Genomic DNA, 17,205 nt, shown 5'->3' on the forward strand with positions numbered 1-17,205 from the left:
GAAGTGTGCAAATGCTGTGAGAGTGTGTGATGGAGAGATCTGCTATAGTCTGAACTATCTTGGGTTGGGATCCAAAGGATGAGTAGGTGTGAACAAGGTGAAGGTAAAGAAAGGAGGGGCAGTGGGGGGAGCATTTGGAGCAGGTGAGGGGCGGGACCCTCCCCTTGGGAGCACCAACTGGAGGCCAGTGTGGCTAGATGATGAGGAGAGGGATGAAGTGACACTCAGAGCCACTGAAGTGTGTGGCTGAGAAGGGATATGGTGACATGTGGGTTCCAGACCCTGCAGGACCCACCTAAGTAGTTGCCGAGGTAGCATAGGAACCAGATGAGGTGGCCTGACAGAGTTGTCACAGTGGAGATGGAGGTGAGTGAGTGGATTTAAGGGATGTTTGGATGGTATTGAGCTGGGTGAAGGATGAGGTAGGGAGTGAAGGTGATGATGCCTGGATTTCTGCCTTGAGAAACTGCGTGGCTGCCCATGGGCATCCCTGACCTCAGACCATTGGAGGAAGAGCAGATTCTGGGAGAAAGACCACAAGTTGAGTCAGGGACATGCTGGGCTTTAGGGTTGGAGAGATATCCCAGCATCCTAGTGGGATTTGATGGTCCCAGCGAGGAGAGGTCTGCACTGGGCTGGATCTGGGGTGGAGTGGGGTCGTGGGAGAGGTTGGAATGGACTAGCAGGGAGTGGGGAAGGGACACGGAATGGGAGCAACCAGAGAGGTGAGTGGAAAGCCTGTGAAAGAGAGAACCACAGGCACCAGGGCTGCACCTGCACTTGTGCAGCTCAGCGCCAGGCTGAGGAGCGATCTGGTGAGGAAATGCTGAAACTTGCACCCTGGGTTTAGTCAGGCATATGGGATCAGGACCTCTGCAGGACCAGCGGGGGCTGAAGCCCATTTTGAAAAGTACGGGAGAAAAGCTGGGGTGGGAAGATAAAAACAAAATACCCTTTTTTGAGAAGCTGGGCTCAGAGGAAGGGGGGGATCACTGCGCCAGAAGGGGTGTGTACGATCCAGGGTCTCCTCTAGACCTTGAGCCCGTGGGAAAGGTAGTTTCCTCAGTTGCTTAAGGTTCCAGGGCACATGGGCGGGATGTAATCCAGAGCCCAGGTAAAGGGATGGGCATTTACCTTTGGCATGTCTGGGGGAGAGGAGGAGGGAGGGTGGAGGCAGCAGCAGGTGCAGGCAGGCCCAAAGGTCTGGGGTGGGATAGTCAGTGATTCCCTTCCGATTCCGTCTGTTTTCTCCATGAAATAGGAGGCAAAGCTGCCTTCCCAGTTGAAGGAAGTGGAGTCGGCTTGCAGGGTTAGATCAGTTCTCCAGCTGTGCTTGGCAGCCACCTCAGCAGGCATGGAATAGGCAGCCGGCAGGGGGGTGGTCATCCAGAGTTGAGGTTTTCCTCTGTGGGCATAATGAGAGGACAAGGAAGGTATTAACAGTAGAGGAATGGTTTCAGCGAGGTCTCAGTGGGATGAGGGGGTGCAGGGGAGGCAGGATGGAGGATGGTCGGTGGCCTGGCCGTGCAGGGGTTAGGAAGAAGGTGGTGGACTAGCCGAGTTAGGGGACAAGATACCTGGGGTTGGCTGTCATGTGCATGGAAATCACCTGGGAATCTTACTAAAATGCAGAATCAGATGCAGCCCGGTCTGGGATGGGGCCTCAGATTCTGCATTTTAATAGCCCTTTTGGCCCACCGATTTTACTTTGGGGAGAAATTAGAAGGTAATCATTCGAGTGAGATGCCTGAATTAGAAATTCTAGAGGTGGTGCAGCTTTTAAGCAATAGGTAATACGGCCTGAGAATGAGGCCTGGGAATGACGGAGCAGCCACCTGAGGCACTCAGGATGCAGGATGATGATGCTAGTGCATCATCTGCAACACTGCTCCCAGTTCCTGTTGCTTAACCCTCCCCCAAAATTGCGATGAGGTACCGAGTTACAGTCCCTCATCTTACAGGTGAGAGGTGGGACACAGAGAGTCCTTCCCCCTGTCACCCACGGGAGCAGTGGAGGTAGGACTCCAGAGCCCAGGGCCTTTCTGAGAATGGATGTGTGACTGACCCCTGGTGACACTAATTTACCAGGGGAGGTAGGCACACAGATTTTTGAGCCAGGTGTTAGCATCATCTGTGAATGCAGTTAAGAGGGTTTAAGAGAAAGCTAGCGTTTCACAAGTTATTCCGTGTAATCCTCACAACTGCCCTGCTGGGGCTATGCTCTACCCATTTTACAGGTAAGAAAAGTAAGACTCAGAGGGATTATGTCCTTGATAAGTGGGGGAGTTTTCATGTGAATTGGCTTTGGTTTGAGTCCAAAGTCCAAAGTCCTCCTCTATATCAGGTTTCACTACATCACTGCACAGAAATGCTAATTGACTTCTTAGTCTCTGGGAGGAGGCTACAGTTACCATGGAAATAATCTCCCCTGCCCTGACTCAGGCTACATCCTGGAGTTGGAGGTGCTGTGAACAAAGCTGAGCCCAGGGGATGGAGCTTCCGAGTTGGGCTCCATCTCTAACTAGCAAGTGTGCACACATCTCTTAGGTCTCAATTTTTTATCCTTATGGATCACTTCCAGAGCTATACTCTGTAAGTTTTAGAACATTTATAATGGCTCCTTTTACAGTAATGTCTCTATTACAGGCTTAGCATTTCCATAGGTTATTCTTAATTTTTACACAAGGATTAGTGTGGTTTCTAATTGAGGGGTGAGGGTGCTGCAGCCTGGAGACTTCAGGTCACCTGCCTGCTGCCTCTCAGCTCATGAGGTGGCAAAGCTGGGGTTTCTTCTGGGGTTGGTCTGACTGCCAAGCCCATGTTCTTGCCTCCTTACTGCTCTGCCTCAACCTCTTCTGTAGCCTTGTGGTGGATCGTGTTTATAGGTGTTGTAAGCCAGTGTGATCACGCTCTCAAAACCTCGACTCTGAGGAGAGCCCTGTATTTATATATTGGTTTTGAGAGGGACCTCTCCTATGCATGCTACACACACACACACACACACACACACACACCATGTGCACGCTGATACCTCTAGAACAAACGTTTCATGAAACAGTGTGTGTGGCACCTACTTGCAAGGCACCTGATTTTCTTTTCTCTTCCAGTTCAGTTTAGTCCATTTTATTAAGATACTTGTTCAACTCTACTGATGATTGAACCACTCGCCAATGGGCTGCAGTCCTCAATTTGAGAATTCTCTGCAGGGGTGCCCGGGGAATTCAGTCCAGTTAACCATTGGACTCTTGATTTCAGCTCAGGTCATGATCTCTGGGTCATGAGATCGGGCCCTGTGATGGGCCCTGTGCTGGGTGTGAAGCCTGCTTAAGAGCCTCTCTCTGCCTCTCCTTCTGCCCCATCCCTCTACTTGTGTGTGTGCTCTCTAAAATAAAAATAAAAATTATGTGCGTACCTGGATTTCATGGTACCACTATCACTCCCAGTCCTCTTTTTTTTCTCTCCTAATTTTGTATCTCTGAATTTCATGAAGAGTATCTGATTATTTATGTAGCAGCGTTAAATCCAAGTCAGTGCCCTCTACCCTGTGCCACCAGACTTTTGCAAAGTGGAAAAATATTTCATAAATTTGTTCCATGAGGAGGAAAGAAAATTATACTTTTAAAACTTGATGACAGTGCTAATATAACAAAAGAAAAAGAAGGAAGTGACTTCTGTGTCTCCTTGGCTTGAAAGATTAGTTCATAAGGCTGGGAAACATGGGCTGATAAAGTGAAATGGTGCAGGTTGGGAGGGGACTACACCATAGGATTCTGGTAAAAGACAGTGAAACTAACTTCTTGTTCCAACTCTGCCGTATAGCCAGCTGTTATCTGTCATTATTATGATAAACTTGTCCAAGGACACCTCTTTATTGGACTCCTTTCTGTGCCATGTCTTGTTCTGAGAACCTCACATAGAGTGTCTGGGTAGGTGATATTGTTTCTAGGCTTTTACAGATGAGGAGACCAGGGCACAGAGAGGCTAAGTAACCTGCCCAAGGTCGCACAGCTGGTAGTAAGTGGTCTAGTGGAGTTCACACTCCGGCTCTCTGCATCTGGAGCCAGTGCTCTTTGTCACTACGCTATAATGGTCATTTGTCTTTTCTTTCAAGTGGTTCTCTGTGGTCTGTGTTGGACGCCATGCCTGGGACAGGCAGTTCTCACTGCTGAAGTTTGAATCTTGAGAGGAGTCACACATGGATGAAAAGTGACTGGAGTCCATCCATCCGATAGGAGCAGCCCGATGGGCCTCTCAATTCCTTTTTGCTTCTCGAATCTGGAGAGTAGATGGGGTTTCTGCCCTTCTTGAGCTCAGGATGGTTCTTGCTTTGTGTGTGTGTGTGTGTCTGTGTGTGTGTGTGTGTGTGTGTTTTGTATTGTTTTGTTTGGAATATGAGAACAAGCCCCCCCCCCCTCCTTTTTAAATTGTGTTTAAAATTCTCCTGCTTGAAACAAAGCATCTAATGGATGCTGACCAATCATTCAACCCTTCCTGGTCTGTTTCCTCATCTGTAAAATAAATGAATTGGATACACTTTTCCCCAGGTTCCCCCTAAGCTCTGTGATTTTTTAAAAAGATTTTATGTATTTATTCATGACAGACACAGAGAGAGAGAGGGGTGGGGGGAGAGAGACAGAGATACAGGCAGAGGGAGAAGCAGGCCCCATGCAGGGAGCCTGATGTGGGACTTGATCCTTGGTCTCCAGGATCACGCCCTGGGCTAAATGCAGGCACTAAACCGCTGAGCCACCTGGGGATCCCAGCTCTGTGATTTTTAGGTAGAATTGGGTTCTAGTAACTCTCCCATTCAAGAAGAGACTGACTCGTCTTGTGTTGGGGAAGCAGAAGTTTTGTTAATTAATTGGGTTAATCTGACCCTTCCCTCCATGTTGTATGTTTTTTGTCCTCGTTGCATGTCTGTGACTCTCCTGTTGGTGAATTCATTTAGCACATAAACAGGACAGGGATGACTAATCCCATCCCAAGTGGGCAAGCCTGGAAGGTCCAGTTCACAGCCCCCCCAGGGCTGAGAGCTCCGGACAGAAATTGTCCACACCTGAGGGCCTGACTGGAGCCCAACTGTACCTTGAGGGGCTGGAGCTGGGTACCAGACTCATCTTATTCGGAGCTTAGGGGTGGCCCCTTTCCAGGAATCATTCTGCCTTGCAGAATGTGTCATTATAATAGAATCCGTGTGGCATGATCCAGAGTTTTGTGTCAGCTGGTGCTTTGAAGAGAAGATCTGATATGGAGTGATTAAGGAGATTTGCTGTTTTGAAGTAGCTACATGTTCATCTGTGGAGAAACGTTAAGTGTGTTTGTCTTTTTTCACGCTTTGATAATGCCCTACAACTTGCAGTAATGGGGCTGCAGAGGGAACGCAGTGATTGTGTCTGACAAGGTGTGTGTAAACACTCCGTTTCTGCACAGTGGCGTAAATAACCAGGTGAAAAAAAGAAATGGATTTGCACAGGTGTTAGAGAATGAAAACAGAACTCCCCTGGCTTTGTTGCTCTCCTGTCAAGGGAGCATCTGTCATGCCAGGGAGTAGGGCCCCAAGACGGAATTAATTCCTCTCAGCAGATATTTACTGGGGACTTGCCATTCATTCCCAGCTGTCCACACAAACCAAAGAGGAGCAGGATCCCAGAATGTGGGGAACCCCACAGTGGACCCCCAGTGTAGGAAGGTGACATGGATCTCTTCCAATGCCCTTATTCTGGTTTCGGGTACGTTTAGGTCCACAAAGATGGTGATTTGTTCCATAAGGTCACTCAGCTAGGTTGAGACAAACCCCAGGGTAAATCTGGGTAACTCTCTTCTTTTTTTTTTTTTTTTTCTCTTCTTAATTCAATGCTGTTATGGGCATATATGGTTTTATTATAATATTGAGATATACAAATAATAACACCCTTGTAGCTCTTTCACCTGCCAGCACTCTTCTACATGTACAATGTACAATGAACTGTTTAATCCTGCCAGCTCCATGGGCGTAGGTACAATTATTGTTCCCATTTTACAGAAGAAACTGGACCACAGAGAATTCAATTCACAGAGAAGGTTAAGTTATCTTCCCAAGTCACACAGGTGGCAGATTGAATTGACATGCGGACAACCTGACTCCAGAGTTTTTCCTTCTAAACCACTAGACTAGGAGTTGGCCAACTTTTTCTTTATGAGACCAGATAGTCAGTATTTGAGGCTTCATATGCTCTAAAAACTTCCGTTGCTTCAACTCTGCCTTTGTAGTGTGGAAGCAGCCAAAGACAAGACGTTACATATATGGTGTGGCCATATCCCAATAAAACTTTATTTATGAAAACAGGTCGGGCACCGGATTTGGCCCATAGGCTGTAATTTTTCAGATACTGTGCTAGACCAGACTGCCTTGTTAGGGCACATCTATTAATGACAGAGGGAGACAGATACTCGGGGATATGGTGATCCAGTTTTATAAGGGACTGGGGGCCAGAAATTGCATGAAAATGATGTATCGTTTGCATTCCTTTTGGGTGAAGTGTCCTCCTGCTTTAGTTAGAGAGGGTGATGGTCATCATGGCTGTGTACAGTGGGATGTTAGGAGGCTTAAGGTCAGGAGACATTGATTCTCTTTCAACTTTCTGGGTGATCTTGCACAACAAGGCTCTGGGCATCTGTCGCTCATAACTCCATGGCAGTGATAATGACCTTCGCCACCTACCCTGCTTTCTCCTGGGAGCATGTGTCTTGGATTAAAGAGGACTTGTCCATGATTTCCTTGTATCTGTGAGTCTGGAAGAGGGTATGCGTTAAATGGCATGCATCATTGAGTTTGCTTGCAAATTAGAGAGCACTTTGGGTGTATAAGACCCTTTTTTGAATGTTTGCCATCTGTAGAGCCCAATTTTAAAGGAAAGGCTACTTGGTAATCTGCATGAGAGAATGTGGATTTAGGTGGCATAAATTTATGGATTACCTTTGCGATGATAGGCTTTAGGCAATGGAGTTATTAAAGAGGGTGAAACAGGTATTTATTTCAGTTTTTAATAAGTGCAGTGAGAGGGCTCCATAGCCAGCCTCATTATATATCATTTCCATAAGAAAATTTAGGCTTCTCTGCTAAGCTGTGAGTCTTAGCGGTAGGGAGGATTTTTATAAATGTTTCCAAGTGAAATTTTGAAGTAAAAAGTTGAGTAGAGAAGCCTCAGAGGGAGCAAGGCTGCTGCCTGAATTTCAATGAAAGGGAGAGGAAATTCATTACAGGGGTTGAAAATGTGGTTTGCATGCTAAGACCTTTGTGGAAGAATGGGTCTCCCCAGGAGGTGGGAGGGAAGTTATAGCTTGCCCTGGGTGACTAAATTTGCTTGATTAAGCACAGATATTTCTTCTGTTGCCCTCCGCCCTCCCCAATTATTTTTTTTTAACTTTGCAAGCAAATATATTGAACAGAAAATTTCAGCCTAGAGATTGTCCCAGAATCTTGGTGGGTTTTGTTGCTTGTTTTGTTTTGTTGTCCCAAACTATTATTTAAAAATCCAGTAACCGTAGCTGGATTACTTCTCTTAATTTGAGAATCTAAATTTAAGATGCTACCACCTCAGTTATAATGCTAGAAGAGCTGGTTTTTGGCAAAGAACTCCTGGGTGCTGGGCTAGGGCTTTATCTACATTTGTATCTTACTTATAACGGCATTAGTCCTGCAGAGGAATATTCTTCTTGCTTTACAGATAGATGAGCAAACTGAGGCATCGGGAAGTTCACTAACTGTCAGCATTAAACAGCTAAGAGAGTGGCAGAACCAGAATTTCAATCTGCCACAAAACCCATGCAAGGAGGCTGAGCAAGAGTCCTGGATTTCCGGGACACAGGATTCTCAGTGCTAGGGCTAAAAATATCCTGGGCAAATGGGAGGATTTGGTGACCCTGCAAGCAAGATGCTTGTTACCCCCAGCCTCAAAGTGGCACTTATTAGCAGGATATATCGCAGAAGTTTTCCTGTGTCATTGCCACTCACCTGCTAGATGCCATATGTATGCACTTTAAGACCTCCCAAGATCACAGATCCCAGGGCAGTCTTGGAGCAGAACAGGAAAGCTAGGAGACTAAGTGCTTTGGAATTACCAGCATGAGCATAGCCCCATTTATTGGCCTAGTTTGCATTAATGGAGCAAGAGGCACAGTTCTTGGAACTGTAACCTTTCACTCTTGCTTCAGAATATCCCTTCACTGTAGATCTCACAAGCGGGCATCATCTTGGAAAAGGCTGGTCAGCTTTGGAAGATTTCACCCACTCCACCCCATCCCCTCCCAAACTATCTAAGACCAGTCCTCATGCCTCTGGGGACAGTAGATGAGCACCAGACATGTGCACCACCAGCCTGCACAAAGCTTCTTCCTCCAAAGCCTGGGCTCCCTCATGGATGTGGCTCTTTTCAAACAGATTCTTTTGGCCGTTGTCCAAATTCCAGAAGGACGCTTTGTACAACTTCTGGAGGACACTGTGTACTTAAAAAATATTTTTAAAGAAAGGGAGTTGGCACGCAGGACCACAGATTGCAAACTTTGTCGTTGCCTGAGTGAAAGCAGAAGTGATCCTTAGCATAGCCACATGTCTACATGGAGTCAAGAGATAGATTGCTCTTTATTCAAAAGGTGAATCCATATGAACATTCTGGGCTTTTTATCCTCCCCTTTAAAAAATGTACTGACCCAGTTAATACCCCATTAGTGGCACCCCATGTGGTGACTGATCAGGAGAGGGCTGGTCCGTCATCTGAAGCTGTGGCTGCCTGTGGAAGACTTGATTCCCCAGAGCACACTACATAGAAAGGGCCAGAAGGCCACCCTGTGCCTTGTACTGGTGCTTGCTGCTGCATGTCAGTTGTTTGGGTGCTTGTTTGAGATTCTTTTCTAAGACTTATTAATTAGATTCACACAGGGGACCTTGTAATCACTTAATTACCCATGTGCTCATTGTTTAACCATGTCAAAGGCGCCTTGTCATTTTTATTTCGTGTTTTGTTCAAGTTTCTCTGTGACTGTGTTACAGATGAAATATTCGTCCAGAATTCAGTATTTCCTCTGGGGTTGGTGTCTACTGCTTCGTGATAGGCATAAATACGATACAGGCTCTCAAGTGATTTGCCTAGGGCAAGCTCGGGGAAGTGAGGGCAGAGTGGATGTCGGGGAGTGTGTCAGAGGACAGATGGGAGTGGGAAGTTGGGAGCATGGCCGGGGCAGTGGCAGCCCCAGCGGGGCAGGAGTGGAAGAGGGGGAGCAGGTGGGGAGAGACACACACAGAGTGAGGGATTCACAGATAGAATCAGGCAGGCAGATAGAAGACAGAGACAGAGACAGAGACAGAACCAGTAGGGACTCGTTCTTTTCCTTATGTTACTCAAACATCCCTCATCCTGTCGATGATACTTATACCTGTTTATTTCTTTCTGGCTTTAAAGTCCTGTGACTCGTCTGTGATATGTGTGTGTGGGCTATTAAGGAAGTGGGTTCTGGAGATTTGAGAGGCAGTATAAGGCATTAGAAGCAGTCCCTGGACCCAGACCACCCCAGGTTCAAATCTCAGGTCTGCCACCTGCTTGCTGGTCACCTGGGCAAGTTACATCCTCTCTGTGTGCCTTAGTAACTTCTTTTTATTATTTATTTATTTAAAAAAAAAAACATGTAATTTATTTATTCATGAGAGACACACAGAGAGAGGCAGAGACAAGGCAGAGGGAGAAGCAAGCTCTCTGCAGGGAGGGCCCTGGGATCCCGACCTGAGCCAAAGGCACATGCTCAACCACTGAGCTGCCCAGGTGCCCTTTGTCTTGAGATTTTACAAGTGATTTGTTCAGCGTGGACCTTCGTATAGTGACTCTTAAGTTAAACTAGTTCCTTACGGCTGACAAGCTGTCCCAGGTCACTTACTGTTCTTTTGTGCCAGGAACCAAGCCCCATGGCCTCTTGATGCTTCAGTGTCACACAGTCCTGTAGGTGACACCAAAGCCTACTGGTCCTGTACTTGTACTGGTGATACTTGTACTGATGCAGCTTTTCTGTCCTGCAGGTGCTCACTTCATGCCGAGCCTTCCTTGTAACAGCACGGATCCCTACCAAGGTAAGTGCTCATTTCCTGCAACACACACACACTCTCCTCAGTGATGGAGACTTCTCCATTTAGGCTGTTTCCAGGGTGCTCTTAGTGCACAGTATTTTCCTTCCTTCTCCTCAGAAAGCCCCTCAGCATTGTGATGATGAATAGTTTTTACTCTATCCTTTCTCCTCTTCTTGTGTAAAAGGATCCCACAAGAAGGGGTGAAGTGTTTTGTGCTCTTATCCCTGAGGCTTGTGATTCCAGTCATTTCTCTCTCTCACCCGGGGCATGGTTTACACATTCCTCAGGTCTAACTCTTACTTCTTTCGGTCCAGTAGCAGCAGATTTTTCTAAGGCTTTGACATGTGGGAAATAATCTTCATCACTCTGAAGGGTTCATTCCCGGTAGCGGAGCACCTCAGCCACTCTGTGTGTACGCTGGGGTTGCCTGTGAAAAATACTATGACACCACTTTGTTCTTTAAATGAGCTATTTAATTTTGCCAAGATACCGATCCACTGTTTGCTAGTCCAGGGCTGACAGTGGCTGCTGCCTTTTTTTCTTTCTGATTATACAAATGCTAAATTTTAGGAAGTTTCCACCAGGAATGACCACTGGTCCCTGCCCCCTTTTGGAAATGTAAAGTGAGTCACCCTCCTTCCCGCCTCCCTCCCTCCCTCCCTCCCTCCCTCTCTCTCTCCCTCTCTCCCTCCCCCTCTTCCTCCCTCCCTTCCTTGATTTTTTTAAAAAGATTTTATTTATTTATTTATTCATGAAAGAGAGAGAGAGAGAGAGAGAGAGAGAGAGAGAGAGAGGCAGAGACACAGGCAGAGGAAGAAGCAGGCTCCATGCAGGGAGCTTGATGTGGGACTTGATCCCAGGAACCCAGGATCATGCCCTGGGCCGAAGGCAGGTGCTAAACTGCTGAGCCACCCAGGGATACCCCTTCCTTGATTTTACTTATTCATGAGAGACACACAGAGAGAGGCAGACACACTGGCAGAGGGAGAAGCGGGCTCCCTGCAGGAATGTGGAGCTCGATCCCAGGACCCTGGGATCATACTCTGAGCCGAAGGCAGATGCTCAACCACTGAGCCACTCAGGTGTCCCCAGTTTCTCCATTTCTACTGTGTTATAAATGAAATCAGTTGTTATGTGAATGGTATTGGGCTGTTACCCATATATTAAGACACCTGAAGGCTATAAGGAAGTGAATGAACCATTATCCCATGGTGAAAAATTAATTGCAGAAGGAAATTTTATGAGCTTGAGAAATAGTCAAGTAGCCTATTGAGTAGAAGGCCCCTGAGTAACATGTTTACCTTAATTAAAAAAGTTTTGCCGCAGAAAGGTGTATTACTTCCTGGGAAGTCATCCGCCTCTCTTCTGCTGGCTGCTTCCATATCCCCCTCCCTTGCTCTGCCCTGAGTGAAGGTCTGGCTTTGTTCTGTGATGTACATTGTGCTCCACATTGGCCTGGCTAGGGTAGCCAGGACATTGGTTCTGATTTCTGATATTGTCAGCATCACAAATTGAGCAAAGCAGTTTTTCTTTCAAAGTGATCTGTGTTCAGGTCTCCCCCTTAGCCAAGGCGGATTTTCATGTGCTACGGTACACCTTGGCTGAGAAGCAAAACCTATGTCAGTGACATTAATTTTCTGGGGATATAATTATATTCAGAACATTACTGTATAATAGGTACTGATTATGGCATAGATTTCTTCTCTTTTCTTTGGGGGTTGATTAAACATCTTTTGTCTTCCTGTTGTTAAATGTATCATATATGCAGTCACATGTACAAAATAGAAATGTATATCTCCATGATGAACCACAGAACAATCTCCACAGTCACACCCAGATGAGGAAATAGAACTTTGCTGTCACCCCAGAAGGCCCCAGCTCTGCTTTGGAAGTGGGAATGGGTAATTATCAGATTAGAGGTGGACCTGCAGAGCTGGGTTGAAGGATCGCTCCACATCAACCAGATGAGAGGGTCTTCTGCTGGTCAAAGTTTAGTGGTATGAAAGAGCACCATACTTTGGGGAACAGGGGTGTGTGGAGAGGCTGTGGGGGAGAGAAACAGGTCAGAAAGGTGGGTGACTGGGAGGGGGGAAAGACATTCCTGCAGGACACACAGTCACCTGTACATTTGCTTATTGCCTGGGGGAGGGGGACACACTGGGGGTGCGTAGAGGCGGGATGAGTGGGAGAGCAGTGGGGAGCTATTGATAGTCTGGGTTAATTCCTTCCTTATATCTAACCAGCCACTAATATCTCTGGATTTGCACAGCGAGTCACAGACACAGCTTGTCCTTGCTTCCAGATTGTCCATCCTACTGGCTCTACTTCGAGCTTCTGTCCATTCCTGGTTCTTTTGATGCCGCTGTAGCTTTGCAAATTCTTAATCTTCTGCCTAGATTTCCTTTTTGCCCCTTCTTTGCTTGATAAACTTGAAGTTCTTCCTCAGAGCCCTGCTAAACGACTCCGTGTTTGCCTGGCTCCCTGACACTGCTTCTCCCAGTGACAGCCCCAAGGTGCTGCAGAAGCATCTTAATTGACCTCCAACTAACCTCGCTCGGCCAAATTGATCAAGACTGTCCGTGCCATCCCTGATGGGGCCTACGGATGCCAGCTGCAATTTCATAGCTGCTGAACTGTGAGAGCCTGTACCTGTTCACACCTGCTCCCACCAGTTGAATGAGATGCCCACCAAGGCTCCATGGTTTGCTTCCAAACCTATTCTAGCAGTTATGCTTACAATAGTAAATTTATTTAATTAGGTATTTCCCATAGCAGTGAAATAGGCTGCAGAAGGAGAGAGTGTCTATGAAATACTGAATATTGATAAAGGTGAATTATTTGAAAAAAATTACTGTCTTGTTAAGGATGAGACAGTTATTAAGGACTAGGGTGAGAGGGAGCATAATAATTCAGCCAAATGATGCCCTCAAATTCCTTTGTAAGTGTCTTAAAGTTCTTCATTTTTATTTATTATTATTTTAAAAGATTTATTTATTTGGGAGAGAGCAGAGTGAGGGGGTGAGGGGGAAGGAGGGAATCACAATCAGCCTCCCTGCTGAGCATGGAGCCCAATGCAGGGCTCGATCCTGCAACCCTGAGATCATGACCCAAGCCAAAATCAAGACTTGGGCGCTCAACTGACAGAGCCACCCAGGCGCCCCCTCTCTCCATTTTAGAGAGACTTGAACTGGTCATTGGGTGCCCTACATTTCTGGGTATGATTCCCCAGAGGAAATGCCATTGCAGAGCCGGCCAGTGGGCTTTACTGAAAAAAGAAACTCGGTCACTATATCAAAAGCTAGCAAGTGAAACAATGCTTCTGGGTTTTAATTTAAACTGACTGAAGGCAGATATGTATACCTTGTAGAAAATAATTCCCTGCTTGAGATGACTTTTCAAAACCCAGATAAGCAACAATATTGATAATAATGATAGGTAAGAAGACTTCTCCTTGAATAGGATGTTTAAAATGTGCCTCCAGTGCCGCGTTTGACTCTTGGAGGACGAGATGTGTCATTCTCTCCAGTTACCGTCCTGCACGAGTTACAATCCTTCCATGCATGTCTGTAAGTTGACTAAGTGAAGAATGAATAGCTTTTCTACCTCCAGTCCTCAGCACTATACATCAAGATATTTAACTGGAGATTCAGGGGTTCTCTGTTCGGCGGTTCATCTTACCAAATGTATAGGGTTACAAGCATAGCACCCAGGAGCCAAAACTAAGGGTCTCTGAGTTTGCTTCCGATTGGGTGCTTTTCCTTCACTTTTCTAGGCTGAGGATGAAGGGGTCAAATAAACTGATCTAACTCAGTCCCCTCTTTTGGTGCTCTGTGATTGGTCGCTGTAGTCAGATGAAAGACCACAAAACTGGGGGAAAGATTAGTGGCTATTGTCCAGGAAAAATAGGAAAAGTGTGGGACTGGAGATATTTTGAAGAAAAAAAATTGCTGATTACCAGAGAAGAGAGAAAGGATCGTTTATGATTAAAATAGGAAGGAAGTAAACCATTTATCTGCACACACAGATTAGATTTTTACTTAACTGTGTTGCATTTAACCACAGTTTTAAAATTCCTACATATTATATTTTTTGAAATCCATTCAAAATATGCATTTTTATGATGGATAAAGAAGGAATGATGACTTCCATAAGTAGCCAGAGTATAACACAAAGAGGTAAAGGGTTTAGAAAGAAGGCAAAACCATCATTGTCTTTATCTTGATGGGACATTCTGAAGGAAAATTTTGAAATAGGAGAAAAAAGTATATTTAAATGGCTCACTTTATACATTCAATGAATAAATACTAGAGCAGACATACAAGAGCTTTCCGTTGAGTTTGTACCTGGATAAAATGTAAAAAGTCTGACTTGTAGCTTCCTTTCAACCCTTTAGTAAAACAAAGAATACTTTTTTCTGAAAGATGATAAATCTAGGTCATATCTTAATGCACAAATGGAGATGTTAAACCAGCCTGCCTTCCGAAGATGCCTAGTATCTTGTTCTGCTCTCAGATTCTTTCTAGTTGTAGCATTTTTACCTTGAATTATAGGTTTTACAACTCTCATTCATTACAGATCTCTATTTCAATTGCAGCTCGAGTTAACCTTCAGCTACTTGGAGATTCATGGCGTCATCTGCAGCAAGTCAGCTCAGGTGGGTGCCAACAACACCTGCCTGTGTGTCATAGCCAGAGTCCTAACCTTTCTTGAGTTTCTGAAACTGAGAAACCCCTATTTTGGTTTCACTGTTGAAATTCTCTTGAAATAATGTAGAAAAACAGGATTAGGGGAGATGAAAGTTTCTGAATGAGAGACTGAACAGGGGCCTGGGTGGGTAGGGGCTGGGGAGGTTTTCTCATAAAGAAAACACATTCTCCGTAACTCAGTCTGAGAAGAACTAATTAGCTCCTATGTGGTAGTGGTGTAAACGTGAGAGTACTGTTCCTTAGAGATTTTGTACAACAGAGTTTTGTGTTAAAATCTCATAGCTATTACATAGCATATCTGTGTCTTTCTGGGAATATAGTGATACATGAAATTTTGGGGTGTTAATACAATGTTGATTTTTATTTTTATTTATTTTAAAATTTTAAAAGATTTTTATTATTTTAGAGAGCGTGCAAAGTGGGGAGGGGTGGGGTGGGGGGAGAGAGAATCTCAAGCAGACTCCCCATTGAGCCCAGAACCTGATGCCAGGCTTGAGGCAGGGCCCCATGTAGGGCTTCATCTCATGACCCTGAGATCACGACCTGAGATGAAATTGAGAGTTGGACACTTACCCGACTGGGCCACCCAGATGCCCTTAAAATGTAGATTTTTAAAAACAGCTTTATGGAGCTATAGTAAGTAATATGCAGCAAACTGAAGTGTACAATTTGATTAAGTTTTGACATATGTGTACCCATACCATTACCACAATCAAGATACTGAATTTATTTGTCACTCCATGGTGTCCTCATCTCCCCCAGTAGACACTCCCTCCTGCTCCTCCTCATCTGCAGGCATCTGCTCCCTGCAGCTAGAGATTAGTTTGGATTTTCTAAAACTTTGTATGAGTGGAATCATACAGTGTGTGTGTGTACTCTTTATCACCTACGTTCTTTCCATCAGTATAATTATTTGGGAATTCATTGATTTATTTTGTTGCTTGTCTCAATAGTTACTTTTTTTTTGTTGAGTTGTGTTCCATTGTGTTCTGCTGTGTTCTGTTTATGTCCCATTACGTCCCATTGTATGGCTATATCTCCGCTTTATCCATTTACCTCTTAAGGGACTGTTGGGTTATTTACATTGTTGGCCAAGATAAGCAAAGCTGCTGTGAACATTTATGTACAAATCTTTGATTGGACGTAGGCTTTCATTTCTCGTGGGTGGGTACCTCGGAATGGAATGGCTGAATTGTATGGTAGGTACATGTTTAGCTTTTTCAGAAGCTGCTAAACTGTTTTCCAAAGCAATTGTACCATTTGATGTTGCCACTAACAAACAGTGGATGAGGGTTCCAGAACGTTCCTTCACATCTTCCTGACACCAGTGTGGTCAGTGTGTTTAAATGTAGCCATTCTGGAAACTATGCGATGCTTTCTCATTGTAGTTTTAATTTGCATTTTTCTAATGGCTAAAGATATTGAGTATCTTTTTATCTGCTTGACTGCCATCATCTGTCTCCTTTGTTCCAGTGTTGGTTAAAATGTTTTGCCATTTTTTTTAAGTTGACTTGTTTTGTTATTATCTTAAGAGTCCTTTATATATTCTGAATACAAATCTCTTATCAGATAGACAATTTATACATAATTTTTTTCTCAGTCTGCAGCCTGTCATTTCATTTTCTTTGCAGCATTTTTCAGAGGCACAAGTTTTAAGTTTTGATGACATCCAATTTGTCAATTTTTTAAATGGATTGTACTGTTGTCATATTGAATAAATCTTTGCTCAACTCGAAGTTACAGAATGTTCTATGTCTTTTGGAAGTCTTAGAACTTTACATTATACATTTAGGTCTGTTATCAACTTTTTTTTTAAGATTATTTATTTATTCAGAGACACACACAGAGAGAGAGAGAGAGAGAGGGGGGCAGAGACACAGGCAGAGGGAGAAGCAGGCACCATGCAGAGAGCATGATGTGGGACTCAAACCAGGGTCTCCAGGATCACGCCCTGGGCTGAAGACGGCACTAAACCTCTGCGCCACCAGGGCTGCCCTGTGATCAACTTTGAAGTAGTTTCTGTATATAAAGCAATATGGATCCATGGGTTTTCTTTGTTTTTTGTTTTTTTTTTTTTTTGGAGGTTTGTTTTTTCTTTTTTCTTTTTTTTTGCATATGTGTAGGATATCCACCTGTTTGAAAGACTGTTGTTTCTGCATTGAACTGGCTTTCATTTTTGTTAGAGATCAGTTGTTCGTGTGTGTTGGTCCGTTTCTGGACTGAATCCTGTCTCTGTGGTCTGTTTGTCTGTTTTTATGCCACTACTACTGTCTTGATTATGATAGCTTTAGAGTAAGACTTGAAATCACATAGTGTTAGTCTTCCAACTTTGTTCTTCCTTTTCAGAGTTGTTTAGTGATTCTGGGTTCTTTACAATTCCATATGAGCTTAGACTCAGCTCAATTT

The 17,205-nt window shown here is 44.8% G+C and overlaps 1 protein-coding gene across 4 annotated transcripts in view; it reads left to right on the forward strand.

Moving 5' to 3' along the window:
- The window catches only part of CARMIL1 (capping protein regulator and myosin 1 linker 1), a 312,127-nt gene that overhangs the window by 110,434 nt on the left and 184,488 nt on the right, over positions 1-17,205 (forward strand). For all 4 annotated transcript variants that reach the window (XM_038584305.1, XM_038584306.1, XM_038584307.1 and 1 more), the window contains exons 3-4: positions 10,046-10,096; positions 14,688-14,747. In XM_038584305.1, the coding sequence (XP_038440233.1) occupies positions 10,046-10,096; positions 14,688-14,747 (111 nt within the window). The remainder of the gene's footprint in view (positions 1-10,045; positions 10,097-14,687; positions 14,748-17,205) is intronic.

Source organism: Canis lupus, chromosome 35, assembly GCF_011100685.1.
Source record: "Canis lupus familiaris isolate Mischka breed German Shepherd chromosome 35, alternate assembly UU_Cfam_GSD_1.0, whole genome shotgun sequence".
NCBI lineage: Eukaryota > Metazoa > Chordata > Mammalia > Carnivora > Canidae > Canis > Canis lupus.